Source organism: Falco punctatus (assembly GCF_963210335.1).
Source record: "Falco punctatus genome assembly, chromosome: 12".
In the NCBI taxonomy this organism is placed as follows: Eukaryota; Metazoa; Chordata; class Aves; order Falconiformes; family Falconidae; genus Falco; species Falco punctatus.
Window position 1 is genome coordinate 27,986,407 of NC_137592.1, and position 19,720 is coordinate 28,006,126.

General features: G+C 39.6%; 1 protein-coding gene across 1 annotated transcript in view; it reads left to right on the top strand.

Annotated features, from left to right (window-relative positions):
• CNIH3 (cornichon family AMPA receptor auxiliary protein 3) overlaps positions 1–19,720 on the top strand; it is a 45,925-nt gene that overhangs the window by 7,084 nt on the left and 19,121 nt on the right. The window contains exons 2-3 of the mRNA XM_080408776.1: positions 14,720–14,788; positions 17,776–17,823. Coding sequence (XP_080264902.1) covers positions 14,720–14,788; positions 17,776–17,823 — 117 coding nt within the window. The remainder of the gene's footprint in view (positions 1–14,719; positions 14,789–17,775; positions 17,824–19,720) is intronic.

Genomic DNA, 19,720 nt, shown 5'->3' on the forward strand with positions numbered 1-19,720 from the left:
AATACTGCTTGGTTTACTAGATCAACTTCCAGTGTTTCACAGTTGGAAATTCCCATTTAAAAACTCAATTTGTGACCATAATGATATGCAGAAAGTAAAATACAATTTTATTCACAGAATGTTTCCTATGTTCCTTGGTAATAATTACAACTTCAGAAATATCCAGTTCCTTTTAAAGGAATAATAAAAGGTTCATGGAGTAATTTCAGTTGGAAGGGACTTAGGAAATCATCTAGTCAAATCTCTTCTTCCAAGTGAGCCAGGCTGCTCAGGCTGTTATCCAGGTGACTTATGAACTCTCCATGGATGGAGAGTCCACAGCCTCTCTGGGAGCCTGTTCCAGTGCTTTACTTCTCTCACTGTGAACGTTGTTTTCTTATACGCAGCTGGAGTTTCTGTGAGTGCAACTTCTGACTTTTGTCTCTTGTCTTCTTGGTGCGTGCCCCAGAGAAAAGCTTTGTGCTGATTTCTGTCTAACCTCCCCCAGGGAACTGAATGCAAGATCATGGAGCAGATCCTCCTGGAAACTATGCTAAGGCATGTGAAAAATTAGGAGGTTATTGGTGACAGCCACCACTTCACTAAGGACAAATTGTGCTTGACAGTTTTGGTGGCCTTCTACAGCAGACTTACAGCATTGGTGGATAAGGAAAGAGCAACTGATGTCATCTTCCTGGACTTGCGCAAAGCATTTGACACTGTCCTGCAAGACATCCTTGTCTTTAAACTGGGGAGACATGGAGTTGATAGTTGGACTTCTTGGTGGATAAGGAATTGACTGGATGGTCACACTCAGTGGTGTGGTCAACAGCTCGGTGTCCAAGTTGGAACCAGTGATGAGTGGCATTCCTCAGGAGTCAGTATTGGTGCTGTTTAACATCTTTGTTGGCAACACGGACAGTGAGATTGAGTACACCCTCAGCAATTTTGCCAATGACACCAAGCTGTGCGGTGAGGTTGACAGGCTGAAGGGAAGGGATGCCATCCAGAGGGACCTTGACAGGCTTGAGAGGTGGGCCTGTGTGAACCCTGTGGAGTTCAACAAGGCCAAGTGCAAGGTCTTCAACATTGGTCGGGGCAATCCCAAGCACGAATACAGGCTGGACAGAGAATGGATTGAGAGCAGCCCTGAGGAGGACTTCGGGGTGCTGATGGATGAGAAGCTCAACATGACCCAGCAGTGTGTGCTTGCATCCCAGAAAGCCAACTGTATCCTGGGCTGCATCAAAAGATATTGAGGAACTGCAGTGCATCCAAAGGAAGGCGACAAAGCTGGTGAAGGATCTAGAGAGCAAGTCTTATGAGGAGTGCCTGAGGGAACTGGGTTTGTTTAGTCTGGAGAAGAGGAGATTCAGATGGGACCTTATAGATCTCTACAACTACCTGAAAGGAGGTTATAGACAGGTGGGGGTTAGGTCTGTTCTCCCAGATTACAAGCAATAGGACAAGAGGAAACAGCCTGAAGTTGTGCCAGGGGAGGTTTTGATTGGATATTAGGAAAAATTTCTTCACTGAAAGGGTGGTCAAGCATTGGAACACACTGCCCAGGGAGGTGGTGGAATCGACATCCTTGGAAGTGTTTAAAAAACACGTGATGGTGCTTAGGGACATGGTTTTGTGGTGTACTTGGCAGTCCTGGGCTAGTGGTTGGACCTGGTAATCTTAAAGGTCTTTTCTAACCTAAATGGTTCTATGAAAAGAAGTGTGCCCAGCAGGCCAAGGGAGGTGGTTCTCCCCCTCCACTCTGCTCTTGTAAGACCTCACCTGGAGTACTGTGTTCAGATCTTGGGGCCCCCAATATAAGAAGGACATGGCCATGTTGGAGTGAGTCTGGAGGAAGGCCATGAGGGCTGGAGCACCTCTCCTATGAAGACAGGCTGAGAGAGCTGGGATTCTTCAGCCTGGAGAAGAGAAGGCTCCTTGGAGACCTTATAGCGGCCTTCCAGGACCTAAAGGGTCCCTACAAGAAAGCTGGAGAGGGACTTCTGATGAGGGTCTGTAGCGATAGGACGAGGGGGAGTGGCTTTAAACTGAAAGAGAGTAGATTTAGATCAGCAATTAGGGAGAAATTCTTTACTGTGAGGGTGGTGGGGTGCTGTAACAGGTTGCCCAGAGCAGCTGTGGATGCCCCATCCCTGGAGGTGTTCAAGGCCAGGCTGGACGGGGCTGGGAGCAACCTGGTCTCATGTAAGGTGTCCCTGGCCATGGCAGGGGGGTTGGAGCTAAATGATCTTTAAGGTCCCTTCGAACCCTGAACCATTCTGTGATTAGATCCCGCCACAGCCAAACCTGCTTCCTTCAGTCTCTCTTTGTATATTATGTGCTCCAAACTTCTTTTGCTCACTGGAGTGGCCAGGTCCTTTTCTGCTGGGTTGCTCCCGGTCTGTAGTGTTGAATGTGGATAGTCTATCCCAGGTGCAGGACTTTGCCCTTGTCTTGGTTGACCATCATGAGGATGTTGCTGGCCAGTTCCTCCAGCTTTTCAAATCTGCTTCTAATGGCAGCCGTACCCTCTAGTATGTCAGCTGATCTCCCCAATCTGGTGTTATCTGCAAACTTGCCCCATCTGTCACAGCTTCCAACTCATTGATGCCAATACCAAATAAGGCTTGTTCCAGTATTGATACCTGAGGAACTCCACTCTTAACTGGGCATCAATCAGACTTGAAACCAGTGACCATTACCCTTTCAGTCTGATGGTACAGCCAGTTTTCACCTTGTAGTCTGCCCATCCTATCCTTCCAGTTTGAGTACAAAACTTCTCTGCCGAGACCCAGCATCTTCCTCTTGCTTAGTGTTTCATTGTGTGCCCAGAAAAATTCAGAGGAACATCAATGCACTTTGTGAAGGCAGGACAAGAGTCTTTATACTTTTTTCCACTTCTCATTGAAAAAGTATTACTATATAAAGCAAGGATTTATTTTAGGAATGTCATTGTAAGAAGTTGCATTAGAAGGCACTGAAAAATGACAAAACATTTACAATGGAAGTAGGTTTTCTCAGCAAGATACTGCAGGAGTGCTGAACTTGCAGCTCCAGTTTTGATAATGTGAGCACATGAAGCAGAACGTAAGGGAGATGAAGAAATAGTGCCTTTGTTGAGTTGTCCCATAGTACACTGCTTGCTACTCCTCACCAACGTGTTAGGTCGTGAAAAACCTTTGGGTTGGTTTTGGGTCCTTTTGTATTTCTGTGCTTTTGCGGGTCATGTCATATTATAACTATCAGGTGGATTTTTATTTTTTTTAAACACAGCTGAAAGTGTGTAAGCTAAGCACATCACTGGATGAACCAAAGGTTAAAAAATTAAGGCCATCTACAGTAAAATTGTGAGAATTAGAAAGTTATAGTCTTTGCAATTCTCTGATAACAAATACTGTGCAAGCGCCAGGCATTGTTGATACCAGTGCCATTTTTTTTTAATAGAATGACATTTGATTTTTGAACGCTTTTAAATGCCAACCATCTTCATGCCATAACTCAGTGTTTGAAGTGTTTGATTGTTTAGTCAATCTTCTGTTGCATTATTATTTTATTGTGTTATGAATTCTGGCTAAATAGTTCAGATTGTATCACCATTAAGTATAAACTGCCTTGTACATTCACAGAGTGGACATTGATAAGCAAGCATAATGAAAGCTTCACTGAGATCAATTTGATTGTGTGTACTTCAGTTTTTCTTCTCTCAGTATGATATAAACACTATTAGCAGATCCTTTAGAAAATTGATTTGCTGATCATTTAAATGGCAGGCCTGTTTGGAGCTGTGCTGAAATCCTTAGCCTTAATCATGCTCCTGTAATTAAACTAAGGAGTTTCATAAGAACATAATTGAACAGATGAGGATGCTTTTTGGGCTGCTCTTACTTTACTCTCAACGTTTGACCATTTTTACTGGTTGCTGTATTCCTTCCCCTTGCCCTATTTCTGCAACCACAGCTGCATTACTGTTGTATTCCTTCACCTTCCCTTATCTCTGCAAACACAGCTGTGTGGCTGGTGGTCTTTTCATGTGTGTGTGTCTTTGCCTTGGAGTTATTTCCTCCCAAGTTCTGCCTGGCCTCCTTTTGGGAAAGAAAGATAACCTGGGAAGGTCTCGAATCTCATCGTCGCTGCCTGATGCCGCCTGCAACAGAAGAGTTCCTGTTTCCTTGTTCTGCCTCTTGCTGGTCTAGTGGGGTCCTGCTGTGGCCCTGGGAGGCAGGAAGCACAGATCTGGCAGAATTTCTGCCTGCCAACCCACAGCAGGCTCCTTTCTGAGACAGTGTTGGTAGGGCCCCACTGTTGAGTGGATAGTGGGGGGTAAAAACAGCATGGGAAGGGGGAAAATGGGACTGTGGGAAAGAGGAGTTTGGGGAGAAAGATATGAAGGAAAGAGCAAATGAGAGGAAGAAAATACAAGGGACTAACAAGAGAGAAGATTTAGAGCACAGAATTCTTATTTGGAAGACAATTATTTGAGAAGGCTGCTTGATTCTAGAAGGTATGGTTGAATTCAGGTGGTGTACGTTTTTAGACAGCTTGTGTAATGAGTCTTCTGTGTGGGTATGGTGTAATATGTGACATGCTTGAACAGATTTTTTTAGTGACAGAACCCATATGCCCTTATTTGTTTCCTGTATTTTGGTGACTGTGTATACATCACTGCTAGTAGGAATAGAGAATGCAGGAGAGGGGGATAAGAATTAGCAGCAGCAACATGAAACCTGTGAGGAAATGGAAGAGAACTCAATGTAAAGAGCGTGTGGGGGTATGGGGAGGTAATACTGCTCCCCACCACCCTCACAGTATACTGCATGTATCAGTGTAACGGAAACTAAAAATGTCAAAATAATAACTTGTAACAATACGTAGGAATCTTTGAAAGCTCACAATTAGAATAAATTGTGGTGTCGTGTTAAGACTGGAAACTAGAGACAGCACTAGCCAACTAGCAAATCTCTCATCCATGACTTACCTTACTGTTACTGAAAAATAATCTTCTCTGTTGATCTCATTCTCTTACCTCCTTCTTTGGAGCAAGTATTTTTTTTCTAGTTGTATCTATTCCAGTACATTATCCCATCTGTTTACTACCCTTTCCATGAATTTATTCTGCAGAAACATCCTGTTTATTCCTAGCTTTGGAATTATCAGTTTTGTGCTGTTAACTAATAGAAACAGTGCTTCAGTTCGTTTTGAGAATAATTTGTGAAGATGGAGCTTTGTGGCTTCAGTGTATCTGTGTCTTTCTCCTCACCTATCTCCCATACTGTAGTTTTGATGAGAAGAAAAAGACAAGTAGAAATGTTGCGTGGGAGCACGTTACATTTAAGGTGGGGTAAATTAGAAATTATTTGTAATTTTGAGGAATAATAGGGACAGAAAATAGCAGGCTATTGGTCCAATGTGACCAGACTAAGACTTTTCCTCCTACCTTCATCATCTGGCCAGTCTTTTGTGTTAGGTCTTTCACCAGCTCATGTCTAGCGTGTACCCAGCTCGGTGTGGAAAAAGCTGGGTAGTAAAAAAAGAATTTGGCCTATACAAGTAGAAGATGTACATCCTAGGGGTCTCATTTCTTATTGTGCTTTCTTAATTGGTATGGAGTTTAGTATAAAGAGAATCAAGGCCAAAACAGTGCTCTTTCTTCTGCTGAAAGCAGAGCTCCCCAGCCTCTCCTGGGTTTGGATAGAAAATAATGCTGGTGATTTTTTTAACTCACCCTGGTTGGTTGAGAGGTCTGCAAACCAGTTCATCCGCACTAGCCATTACCTGAATCAGAGGCACAAATCTGAGGTCAACACCTCAGATGTAAAGCTTAGATTCAAGCTCCCATAATTTGCTCTTGGCCCATTGAAGAGATCAAGACTAGAGGTGAAGCTTTGGCCTAATTTCATACATCTGTTTGTTCACTTTATCTGCAGATGTGGTCTTTGTTTGCATCCTTTTCAGGACAGAAGAAAAAGCTGTTGCGAGAGTCTGTAAGACCTTTGCCTAGGTTGCCCTTTCTTAGCTTGCTGAATGTGTGGCTGTAAGTGGGAATCCGTGCTGTAACAGTTTGTTTGCTTTTCGAGACAGTCCTGACTATCAGATCAAGTCAGTACCTAGCTAACAAGTGACAGAATTCCTGATGTGACATATCAATTTGTTGTCACCAGTGTTCTGTGAGTAATTGATCTTGGGGTTTTGGTGCTGAACTGAAGAAATCAGAAGTGGTTAGATAGTGAAATGTTTAAAACGGTTTGATCTTGTTACCTGAATGGGAAAACCTGCTTGTTCTAGAAAGAATCCACATAAAATACTCCATTGCATGTAGGAGGAGAAGGAGACCATATGCAGGGCAGAATACTGGTGGCATGCTTGTGTCAAAACTGCAAGGAGTGTGGGAGACTTATACTCAGTTCCCTAGTGCTGCAGAGATTCAACCTGTGTTTCCTGTAGCCTACAAAAGTGCATAGATTCAGAGCCTTTTGGGCTAGTGGAAAACATTGTCAAATCGTCTGTAAGATTTTATTGGTAGAAGGAGAAGAGCATGCACGTAACCACTTGGGAGTGCCCACTTCATATCTGCTGCCTTTGGTTCAGACCCAGATACTGCCTTCACCACTGACTCACAGAGTCTCTAGACACCGGTATCCTGCTAAATGGAATGTGATCTCTCATTGTATAAAATTCTTACAACAGTGGGTCTCTTGCCGCTGTAATCCCTTCAGGGAAATGTATATTTATGCATGGTAGCATGATACCGAGAACTGACACTGTTACCTATGTTTCAAAAAAATGAGTAGCCTGATGGTTCAGATTCTCTTGTGAGAGATAGAAGACATGATTTTTTAAGTCAACTGAGGTAGAAGAATTTTCTACCACAGTGAATGTAATTAAACTTGTTATGCATCTCCATGTACATGCAAGCTTTTTTTCTGTTAAGAACAATGTGGTGTATTAATCAGTTTTGTTTCTACTTGAAAATGGGGGGGGGGGGTGTGTGTTAATATTGGTAGCAACTGTTTGTGTACCTTTTAAAAAGAAAAGTTGAAGAGTGTGTTTGATTCACAGAATACTTCTACCTTCTGAACTGTTTCCCTGTACTGAATGCAGTAATGTAAGGCTTAAAATAAAAAAAAAAAAAGACAACAAAATGATGAAATCCTTTGGGGAGGGAGGGAAGCATGACAGTCTGGACTTACCTTAAAAATTCCTCCTCCGCTTGAGGTCTGTTTTGAAATGTGTTCTAGCTGCAGGGAGCAAAATTATTAGCCTATTTAGAAACAGGCTCTGTGCAGCTGTATTAGCATCGTCCCTCCTGCACAGCTTGCTTGCTTGTCTTCTTTCTCCAATGAACTACAGTTTACATGTGCACAGCTGATTTTTGCCTGGCTACAGCTCAGCTGGTCTAGGCTGGAAGACAGTGAGTGGGTATAAAGTTGTAGTACAAGCAGAGGTAATCTCTGAACTCTGTATTTAGGGAATAGGCGGAACATTTGCCTCCTTCCTGAAGGAGGGGGTTGACATCTCTCCGTTTCAGGAAAGCTGGGGAACACACTGCAGTGTCTGTGGTGAGCAAGTGAAATCTGTGTCCAGAATCCTGTTGTTAGCCAGTAAAACTGTTTCTCCTTGCAGTTGGATGAAATTATTTTTAAAAGCCTGTTTCATAGCAGTTGTAGAAATCTGTCAATAGATGCTTGTCAAATCATCCTTCTGGGAGCATTGTGTTTACCACAGCATTTTGCAGCTGCTGAGGTTTTTTTAGTGGTTTTGTCAAAACTAATAGCAACAAGTGAATTATTTACATTCAGAAATCAGGTTGCTTTTTCAAATTGTTGTCTACAATGTTGCAGTAATAACCAGTAACTCATGGAGGTACTAACTTTATATTCAAAGCACTCAAAGCTCTGTACAGTATGGTTGTGTTCCTGATGATAAATTTCTGTCTTCTTCACAGTGTGGGCGGAGTTTTTAATTCTTGTACTAATAGGTGAACTGTTTCAGGTGACTGCCAATAATTATTCTTAGTGGGTTCTCCTGTACCTTTCTAGAGGCTTGAATATCTGATTTGGCATAGCTGAAGCAATAATACTGCTTTGTCTGTGTATAGGTTTCGATTGTGGGTTGTTGTTTTTTTTTCCCCTATAGTTTTTATTTATGCAAGGGAATACAGTGATGTAACTATACCAATGCAGACTGGTATGTTTGTGCATGCCTGCTCTCAGCAAGGGAGCCTTCCTCTATGGATTTGCATCAATATTTAACTAGAGTATAGTATAATTATGCCTCTGCATTTCCATAGGTAGATAGAAAAGCCTTTTGAATCATGTTTGCAGAATGGAGATTATGGATTTTTAATTTTGCATTTAATTTTGGAGTTTCTATTGGAAGAGTCTGAAGGAGGGCCATGAAGATGCTCAGAGGGCGGGAGTGCCTCTCCTATGAAGACAGGCTGAGAGAGCTGGGATTCTTCAGCCTGGAGAAGAGAAGGCTCCTTGGAGACCTTATAGCGGCCTTCCAGGACCTAAAGGGTCCCTACAAGAAAGCTGGAGAGGGACTTCTGATGAGGGTCTGTAGCGATAGGACGAGGGGGAGTGGCTTTAAACTGAAAGAGAGTAGATTTAGATCAGCAATTAGGGAGAAATTCTTTACTGTGAGGGTGGTGGGGTGCTGTAACAGGTTGCCCAGAGCAGCTGTGGATGCCCCATCCCTGGAGGTGTTCAAGGCCAGGCTGGACGGGGCTGGGAGCAACCTGGTCTCATGTAAGGTGTCCCTGGCCATGGCAGGGGGGTTGGAGCTAAATGATCTTTAAGGTCCCTTCGAACCCTGAACCATTCTATGTTTCTATTAAAATACTTATGATCTGGCTTGAATACTTGAGAAATTAAAATAAGATTTTCATGACTGTTAAGTTAGCTTAAGCTTCTAGTTAGAACCTAAAAATTTTAAATTTTGTTGGCCTAAATGTAACATCCTTTTACAGACAAAAGAACTTCTATAAAAAAGTGAAGACTAGGTGCTCAGGTGTATGTACAGCCCTGGACGGAGCCACAAGAAATCTGTTTGCATTAGCAATGTGTCTGGATTTTTGTGTGGAGAGCTGTTAATAGTGGCAGCATGTGAAATGCAAGTTGAGCAAGAAAATGCCATACAATTGTTCGTGTGAAATCTGACAAATAGAACAATTTCCTGCCCTTGAGTGGTTTAAAACCATTTGCAATCTTAATCCAAAAAGGCACTGTTTAAAGAAATGCTCCGCTTTGGAGATGAACAGCTGTACAATAATCGGACAGAAATGCATAGTTTCACTTCTCATGTGCTTTTAGTATACTGACAGTATTTTTTTTCACTAATATTTTGTGTAGTGCAGCAATCCAGAGGCTTTGGTAGTTCTGCCACTGATTCTGTAAATAATTTCATTTCTGTGAGCTTTGTTTTCCCCCTTGTATAAAAGATTGAAATTATATTTTCCTTGCATTTAAGGCCTTCGTTACCTTGAAGGAAGATTTATAACTGCAAGGCATTGTTAGTTGTTATTGTTTACTTCTATTAATATGTGGTGAATTAATAAGTGTAATATTCAGAAAAGTAAATACATTGGGGAGAGATAAGAGAAGAAAGGAATATATTTAATCTCACTTTCCTCTCTGCACTTTATTTGGCTGTAGTGTTAAGATTCTCATCAGAACCAGCATTTCAGATACTGTGGTCTGGGAAACTGCCAAGTTGCATGGACAGGTATGATGAAAACATTTGATGAAAGAGATGTGAAACTTTTTTCTTTTTTTTTAATAGGTGTTTAACAAAAGGATGTAGTCAAGGAATAAAATATTATTAAAAGGATAAAATTCTCTGGTTTATGAAGCAGGTTGCCCACCCATTCATGCAGTTTTGAATAAACTTTCATATTTGGTAGCATGAACCAGATTGGCTCAACCAGAAGAGAAAGAGGGAAGAGGAACAAGCATCTTGAACAAATGTTCACCAGCCACATAGCTAGATTTCTTGTTGGGACTGTTTTCATAGCATTATGAGAATTGGGTAGCAAAAATTATTCTCTCAGTCTGTCACTTTGACAATGTCACCGTTCTCTGCATCTCAGTATGGGCTTCCCTTACTCCGTCACCTCAAGACAGAGACTTAGCTTCCCTTTCAGGTCATCTTGTGTTCTTACTTGACTTTCTGTCACATGTTTTGTCAGTTGCTGCTTCTGCTCAACAAAAGCCAACAAAGTAACTCATCCAGCTTGCATCAACATGGTTCAAATATGATATGTGTTCAGCGCTATTTCCAAACACAGTAAATACATCTGTACAGCAGCTGACATGCAGCCATGAAGCCAAGGAGCCATGCTCTTAAACCTGTCTGTCTTCTGTCCGTGTACTGACATGCAGATAGCCTACGAACTGCTGGTGTGGGTGCTGTGAAGGCTGTGTATGAGAGTGGAGGGGTAGACAAATTGTTTAAATGAACCATTAAAGATAGTTTCTTCAGGATGGGATTGTGGTGCATTGACAGGATGGTGGCAAGGAAACATATGTTAAGTGTTACTGTTCTGTTCTGTGGTTGTCATCAAGTTCTGTTTTATCTTAACTTTTCCGAGATGCCAATAAGCAATATATCCAACTTCTTTACTGTCACTGAATTCACACCCACGCCAACTCCACTGCCACCCTAAAACATCACATTCTCAATTAAAATATATTTCTGTAAGAGCTCAGTGATAAAAAAAAAAAATCTTCCCTAGAAATGAGAGATGATAATTCATTCCTACCGTTAATAGGTGAAAATTTCGGTTTGATGGGTACATAAGCATGGCAAAAACTAAAATTTGGGTTCAAACTTATGTGAATACTTCATTATTCAAAGCTAGAGAGATAAGCACAAAGTGTGCAGGTAATGAAAACAAATTTTCTAAGTATCATTGCAGTGGTAGCTGTACTGAAACATACATTGTCATCACAATTTCATCTGTTCAGTACATGTTTAAACTGGGGCAAACTCTTTGCTGACTTACACTTTGAGTTTTGAGACTTACAGATGGTGTGAATTACCAGAGAATGCAACCAGTATTTTTATAAACCTTTAGTTTTATTAGGTGATTAACACCCACAAGTACACTTCTGTCAACAGAAAAAAGTACGGCTAGGGCAATGACAGAACAAACTTCCTGCAATGTTCTGCAATGTGGAATCACAGGGAAAATTCCCCATCAGAAGGTGGTTTAATATCCATTGCCCATTCAATCCCTGGGCTCTTTCTGCAGTAATGATAAAAAATATTGGTAAACATGATACCTTTTTTTCCTGATACAGCTTTGCAAATAGATAACTTTTGTTGATTTTTTTTTTTTTTTCTTGGAGTTGCTAAATAAATACCAAACAGTCTTCATTCTCTTTCTATGAAGCTGCGTGCAACATTAATGTTTACTAACAGAAATAAATTTCTCCTCTATGTAAGATCAGTTCCTGGCACATGTTTCCAAAAAGCTATCTACTTAGCTATCTGTTTAGGTTTGTGACTAGAGGCTAGTAATTTTTCTTTGGAAGTCTGTTTATTGAGTGGCCTTTGGAGAGATGGGGTTGCTGATGTCCATTTCTATGTATGTTTTGTAGTCTTAATTGCTGCTCTGGATCAAATTAGATTGGGTAACTAAAAGATATCGAATGGTTTATAAAATACATTAATTTAAAGGTGAAATGATGGCAGTTCATATGGTGAAGAGTCCTGACTGGGATCTATTACATTGTTTGCCTCCAAATGAACTACTCTGTCAAGATGCTGACAAGTTTGGCAATTTCAGAGGTGAAACGGACCTTGAGCACACCCAGATGCTGTCCCAGAGCATTCGGCAGCTCTGATTGCCTGGTGTGTAGGAAGCAGGTAGCTGTACTGCATCCATCTGAAATGTAAACAAGTGCAAGGTTGTTTCTCTAGAATTTGGCCAAAACACTGCACCTCCTGTGAAAGCATTGTGAAATACTTAATGGAGGCAAGTAGTTATTTGATTTTTGTAGGGAAAAATGGCAACTCTGGCCATACAATGCCCTAGGGTATTAAATGTTACAGAGGGCTAGTTATAATTGAAAGAGGAAGATGTTTCCAAATTAATTATGTAAACCATGCTGAAGCACAACCCAGCCTGGTTTTCAGCAATGCAATATAATTTGTTGCACAGTTACATAGTATGTTGTGAGCAAGTGCCAATCTTAAAAGCTACAGCTCTCTTTCTCTCTTTTTCTTAGTTGCAGTTTTAGAATTAGGACAGACAGCATTATGAGATTAAAAAAACCCTTCACATGCAAAATCCCCATACCTCCAAAAAAACTTCTGGAGTTTCTTTAGATTCCTTCTAATTGTGGGCCTGCCTAATGTTATGCTTTCAAGCTTTTCACTGGGTCTGAGAAATAGGAATGTGCTTTTTAATAAATTAAAATTGGTATCTTCATGTCATCACTGGATTTCTATTCCTGGAGATTTTACAAAATATAAGCTGTTATGGACCTTTTATAAAAGAACATATTAAGAATTGAGGAGGATTGATTTCTGTCAGCCTCCTTCCAGAGAGACACTGAAACTTTTAATGAAGAAACTTTCTTCTAATCCTGTGGGCTTGATACCAGACCTCAATCTGTTTCTTGCAGGTGTAGCAGGAACGTCTCTTAATAGTGTCATAATTTGCAGGCATCCCAGAAGGTTTGTCTGTGAGACTATTGTATATACACTTAGTGGTTCATTTCTTTACTATCTCAAACTCCTGGTTGCTGTTACTGACTACCAAAAGGAAGAGCACAGCACATTCACTCTTTTTTTTTTTCCTTTTTTTCCTCCTCCAAAGAAATTTCAGCTCTTCTCTATATTTACAACAGGAAAAAAGCTGTTACTACTGTACATTATTAAAAACAGTTGTCACTCAAAGCTCATAAGTTTTCTATCTTAAAGTTATATCTGTGAGTACCAGTACAGTGAGGCAAAGAGAATTTAAGGGAAATGCACAGGATGCCGAAGTAAATTGGTGGCACACCTATGAACTGAGGCAGCTTTCTTAACCTGTTACAGGGCTGTCCTTTCCCCTTTCTGTCAATGCTGTCAGTGCTGATGTTGATACCCAATTACAAACAGAAGTGTGTGCATCAGACTCGCATGGTTGTTATCCTCTTAACAGTTGGTCCAGCTTGAGAACATGAAAATCTGTTCAAGAAGTATTAAATATAGAGGTGTCACGAGCCTTCTTCTTCATAATTGTATTCCAACCCTCTCTCAGTTTCTGCTACTTGCTCTTTTACCTTGGTGTAAACATGCGTTGCAGATTTAATACCTAACTTGTACAGATGCTTCATCCATGAGGAGAAATGCTTCACTTATCACATTTTGTAGTTCCCTTTGTGGTTTATTCTGGCACTTTTACTTGTCATAGTTGAATAAATTGAATTCTGTAGAGTGCTCCTGTAAAATGCCACAGTTTTGATTTTAAATATGCTTCAGTGTGATGAATGCAGCATTAGAGTGGGATGCGGAGTAGTGCTTAGATTTGTGGATTGTAGCTCTAGGTTTTATTCTGAAGCCTCTCACCAGATTATTATATGAATCATGGATAGGCCATTTTCAGGATTTCTGCTTCTGCGTTCCATACCTGTAAAAAGAATGTGTTTTATCTATACAGCAGGTCTGTGTTGACATGCAGTTGGTTATTTTTTTGAACAGCTAGGCAGCAAGCATGCTGTAATGTGTCATAGAATGCTTGTTGCACTCCTATGCTAATTAGCTGTCAGCTACCGTGTGCTTCCGTCATCTTTTTATTGAGAACGAATACTTTCCTGGCTTGTAAATTGTCTAAAAAGGAATCATTGTTTTAACATCTGTTTGTGGTGCCTGTCATAGTGATCTTTCATTCCTTGGGTGAAGCAAGCAGAAGAAAGGGTATTACTGGAATACAAACATAAAATAAAGAACATGCTTTGAGTCCTTTGAATGAAATATGCTAAGGGTTGTTACAGCTGTTTTCTTTCCAAGACAACATTATCAAGCATTATTTTTATGGGCACTTTTATCTGCTGTACTTTAAAAGCAGGCGGTGTTTACCAGTGTGTCTCATTCCATCCGTTAATGGACAAAACTAAAGGATGTGAGCAAAAGACATCTCTCTATTAATGAGGTCTGAAGTGAAGTTCTAAAACCTGCCGGAATTTAGGAAGGACATATTTTGCTCTAGAGTGGTTCACCTTTTTAGGAGTTTGCTTGATAATGAATAGTGCCTTAATAATAATTGGGCTGATACTAATTCAGAATTAATATCTGAAGGTTCAGCAACTAATACAAAGGGCTGTTATGCTATTTGAGGTTTAATATATACACATCTGATGCATCTCTGTGTTTTAGGTAGCTAATGACTTTTTCCATCAGGTCTGGAGAAATATTTGTTTGTGAAGTAGTTTTATGTCATTTAGAAGTATGAGAAAAGATTTCTACCTGATATGAGGGAAGAAATTTGGAAAGCAATGATGCTGAAAAAGCTATAGATATGATTTTACAGAGTGACAGATTAATGGATTCTAGGTGTCATAGGTAGGAGTATCCCATGTTTTGTTTTAACTAGTTAATTCTCAAAGGAGCATGCCAGGGAACCTAGTTTCCTGTATTTTCTCATACAGGAAAGGGAGGAAGGGAGATGATGCATCTAACTAGTCCCTAAAGGAAAAATAAATGTTTGAATTGAGCATTCACTACAATATTTGAAAAAATTGTTTTTCAGATAATTGCCTTTGATGAACTTCGGACAGACTTCAAAAGCCCAATAGATCAGTGCAACCCAGTCCACGCAGTGAGTATCACAGTGGCTTGCTAAGCAACAATTACTAAAGAAAGGGAAATATATTGACTGCCAGTGAAAGTATGAGTGTGGAAATGAATATGGTGTCTGTTGCAAAGTCAACTGTAGTTTGGAAAATTGATTTATTGGGCCAGTCTTAGGAAGCCAGATGGTGACTCTTTATGCTATAGCTTTCCTTTTTGTTGGAGGAGGTAGGAAAATTATTCGGAAGTTCAAAAACTGAAGGATAGTTAATGTGATGCTAATGCTTTCTTTTTGCCTTTTTATTCTGTGGCACAAGTTTTCCTTTTTGAAATAATTTGCTTTCTTTGTGCTCAAGCATGGGATGACCACCTTCTCCCGTACTGTCTGTATCAATGAGCCAAAAGCTTGCAGGGATTTGATAAGAGGTACATTCCTAGACCTCTCTGTCCCATGACAGGGCTCTAAATTCTCTTGTGTTTTAAATGCAAATAACACATTCTGTTGCATCTACTATGGATAAGGTTTAATATCACTCTGGGACTGTAAACTCGGTTTTACCTAATAAACCAAAATGCAACCCAGATTTAAGCATGTGAAAATTCCTCTGTTAATTGCAGATGTGATCTAGGGTGATTTACCTGACTACAGTTAAACATGCATCAGGTTTGTACCACCAGGACTGAAAGCAGAACTTGGCTCGCCATCATCTCACTGGGAATTACAATGATTATGACAGGTGCTGAATTTGATCTCTACAGAGTATCAAGTTACTGAATTGCCTACACATGGTAACCAGATTCATTAGCTAGTACTGTGCCATTTAACCTTGTTTCATAACTCAGCAGAGGATTTGTGGTGGTACTTAGACCACTGATGATGTTAAGCCTAATCTTTAAGTGAATCTTGGAATAAGAAGTCTTGTTTACTGTTCTCTAACATAAGCAAAGAATTGCTTATTCTCTAACATAAGCAAATAACAGAAGAAAGAAATTACATGAAGAAATCCTATAGAGGACTTCAATGAAAGTAATCTGGTTTTGAATTTACTGGAAGAAATCTGATTTTGAATTCACTTTATCTGGTTTTATTTGCCATCTTGAGAACTGCACACAAGGAATGTGTATTTGTATGTACCAAATTCCAGTAACTGGTTCTCTTCCTAAAACTTGTAAGATGCTTCATGGAGGTAATTTCCTCTTGTTTTAAAATGGTGATGGAATTGGTCTCCAGGATAAAAAAAATTTAGTAAGTCCCTGTTTCAGTCATGTTAGTGGTGTAATCAAAAAGTTAATCATGGAGCTTCCGGTAAAACACAGCACTGTATTCTGTGATCAGTTGACATATTTGACTTTCCTCTATGAAACTTCCTGTGATAATTCAATCAGTAATCTGATGGCTTTCTTCTGCACAGTATATATGTTGATGCCTTTTATAATGACATAAAAGGAATATTTTTAGCAGGTAGTTCTTATATCTTTGATCAGATGTGATTTGCTTTTTCCCTATACATAGTTGTTTGTGCTCATATTCCGTTTATTTGGTGGGGTAGTTTTCTTTATTGCACTATAAGGTTGTCTGATGTGTAGTCATTATTATGTCATTATCTTCCACAATGTTTTCACGACAGAGTGTAGAGCCTTTTTGACAAGAGAGGGCTGAATTAAGGAGAGATCAGAGGCAAAACCAATGGCAGTATGGAGAACTCAATTCAAATTTCCTCGTTCACACTCTATTACCTACATCTCAAATATAGACTTCCTACTTCTGCAAGGCGAGCTGCAGTTAGGCACCTGTCCTCTAAAGGGAATTGAGAGGGTTATCTTTCCCTCTCCATTTACCTCCTACCAGAGGCAAGAAAGCTTTCTGCAGCTTCACAAGCTCATCCATATATGTCCATTCCCATGTTTTCAATTGTGAGTCTAAAATTTCTGAATCTCTTTTAGATCACAAACATCAGAGAGAGGCACAATATTTGTCTGGTGCCTATCAAGCTGCCACTGTCTCATTGTCTTTCCAAATTATATTTTCTTTTTAGAAATGGCCTAAACATGGTGACAGGAAAGGAAAAGGGACATTTCTTTGGAGAATAGAAATAAAACTCAAACTTGGAGCAAATCTAAAACATTTGAAAAGCAAAAAGCTTAGGGAGAGTTGGCTTCTCAGTATATTACATTACCTGTTTAAAAAAGGTCATAGTTCAGAATATTTTTTCCCATGTCTAAATGAAAATATTACCAGATAGTGTTCTAAGGACAGCAAAACCACTCTGCCTTCTGCAGTGCAACCAACAGTAGAATCTTTCACAGTAACTGCAGTGATAGGGTTATGCAGAGTGAAATCTGATTTTACTAGTGAATTTCTCGTTATGAACCATTTAAAAGGAAACCTGTCTTTGACTTGTCGTCTTCCTGTGAATCATGATTAGAGAATCTTTTGAGTCACGCTGTTTAATTACAGTCACTTTCAGTATTTATGAATGCATCTGCTGTTTAAAGTGGCATTTTTAGGCCATTTTAGATATTCTTCACTAATGGGTTACATCCTAATATCACATGTTGCTCAGGTACCCTCTTGGTGATAGAGGAAGGGCTGTCATACCAACTTCGTAGTTGTTTTTTCCCATTCAGAATGATCTTGACGCCAGAGGCTGGACACCTGAAAATGTGAGACCAAGTCTCTGTGATATAGATTGGCACCATTGGGCAGAGCCACAAATGCTGACTTAAAAAGAAGTTGCAACCTCTGGCTCAAAGCTAACACAGACTTGACTCTGTGTACTTGTTAAAACACCCAGTAACAGATGAAAAATTACTTATTTGGACTTTGAAATGGGTAAATCATTTGGCTTGCAAGCAGTAGGTAAGAAGTGAATGCTATTGTTTCAGATTCATGATGTGTGTTGCTTTCCTGCAGCCGTTAATTATGATCTTGACCCATTCTAATTGTAATATATTGTCTTTGATTTGTAACACCAACAGCTAATCTCCTACCTTTTTCCCACTTTCTCTTGACAGAGAGAGCGGCTGAGAAATATTGAGCGTATTTGTTTCCTTCTGCGAAAGGTAAGTATAAACTAGCCTAGGATTTGTGATGTTTATGGGAAATAAAGCCACCCAGTGGCAATGCGCATTAATTTTCTCTTTGATCCTCACACTCCATTGATGAAAGGCTGGATTCTACTGCAGAAGTGGAAGTCATGATGACCTTCTAAGGACAAAGTAAGACAAATTATAAAAGGTTAACATAATAGAGGATTTCTGGATCCTCTTGGATGAAAGTTCAGAACATCAACGCATTCATTTTGAAACACGCTTTTCAAAGGCAGTGAAACATTTTGCAATTGTGGCTTGAGGTGCTTTTATAGCACTATCAGCTGATGATAATGTAGTACAGGCTTTAGAAATACCTTTTTTTTTAACAGTGGCTTACTGTTTGATGAATTAAACGTTTTATTAGCTACATATTTAATGTTTAAGTTTTTTTAATTGGCTGATGTTGAAAAGATGTTTGAAGCACTCGGCCTCTTTTAAACAGTTTCTGAGCTATTTGAAGGAGCTGATAAATTGTAGGATTGATACATTTATGGGTTACTCACCTCTAGGTTGAAAGAAGGTTTTCATAAACATTGTTCTCCTGACCCCATTAAAGTCAAAATAACCATCATTCCAAACTATTTTATTCTGTATATTCAACTTTCTATAAATTCCTTTTGCATTGCAAAGTAGTAATGCAGCTACCTGAATTATTCTGCATTTTTGCTTAAAAGGTCATCGCTGAAGTGTGGACTGCTGACTGCATCTTAATTAAGCTAAGAATTAAATTCAGATATGTTTGTAAGAAGCTGATGGCATCATCCTTAGAGGTTTTGGGAAAGCCGATGCTAGGGATTATTGGTTTGGGGTGATCCAAAGGCGTAACTGTGACTCTGTGCAGAATCCATGAAGTGTCATTTTCTGATCAGTCAGAACCTAAGTTGTATCTGGTACCATTATGAGCATGTGACTGCTAGGAGCCACTTCTAAGTACTTAGCCTGTTTATGACACCGGGGGCATGAAAATAAGAGAAAATATTTATCATCAATAGCTTTCCATTTTATCAAATAGGCAGCCCGCCAGTTTCAAGCTGTGTCCCAGTTTCTTTGATATAAAGCAACTGGTGAGTTGCAATATATGAACCCCATGGGAATGCCTTGCCTACATCAGTATTTAATTTTTATTGAGCCTCAGCCTCACTGTGAACAGCAAAATGGAGCATTTTGGCGAATTACAGACTCCGTATTCATAAAGGATTGGCTTGCTTCTGGTTCACTTAAACAGTTTGTTAATTTAGCCTCTTCTTCAAAGATCTTTGGGGACACATTTATTTTAATTGAGAGATTACATGCAAGAAGAAGGTGTAATGACTATGGATATGTGTAGTCTTCAGATCTGACAATCACTAAAAATAGCTGTAGTTTACATAGTATAAAGGATTCACTGTTAGGGAAAATTCAGGAAAAACAGTAAAGAATTCAGTGCCAGCTATATATACAGGAAAACAGCAGTTAGGATGCTTTCAGCAAGCACTAAATATAGCCCTCATTATAGCATTGTGTGGTTTTAGGTCCATTTCTCTTTCTCTGAAAGAATAACATATCTGTTTTCCTGTGTCTTGAAGTCAGATAATTCTTTTAAAGGGCTTTGAAAACAGTGATATCTTGTCATGTGTAACATTATAACTTAATGCTGTAAATTTGTTTTTTGAAGAGACAATATAGGTGGGCTATAAAAATATGTTCAGTTTCATTATATGCTGTTTTTTAGAGGGGTTCTTGGGAATTATTAAATGGGCATACAATATGTCATATAAATCTGATCCCAGTGGACAAAGAGTTTTAGTTTTTATCTCCAAAATAGTTGGGAGGTTATTTACAAACTGTGACCTGGTATGTAATATGTCATCATGTATTATATAACTTA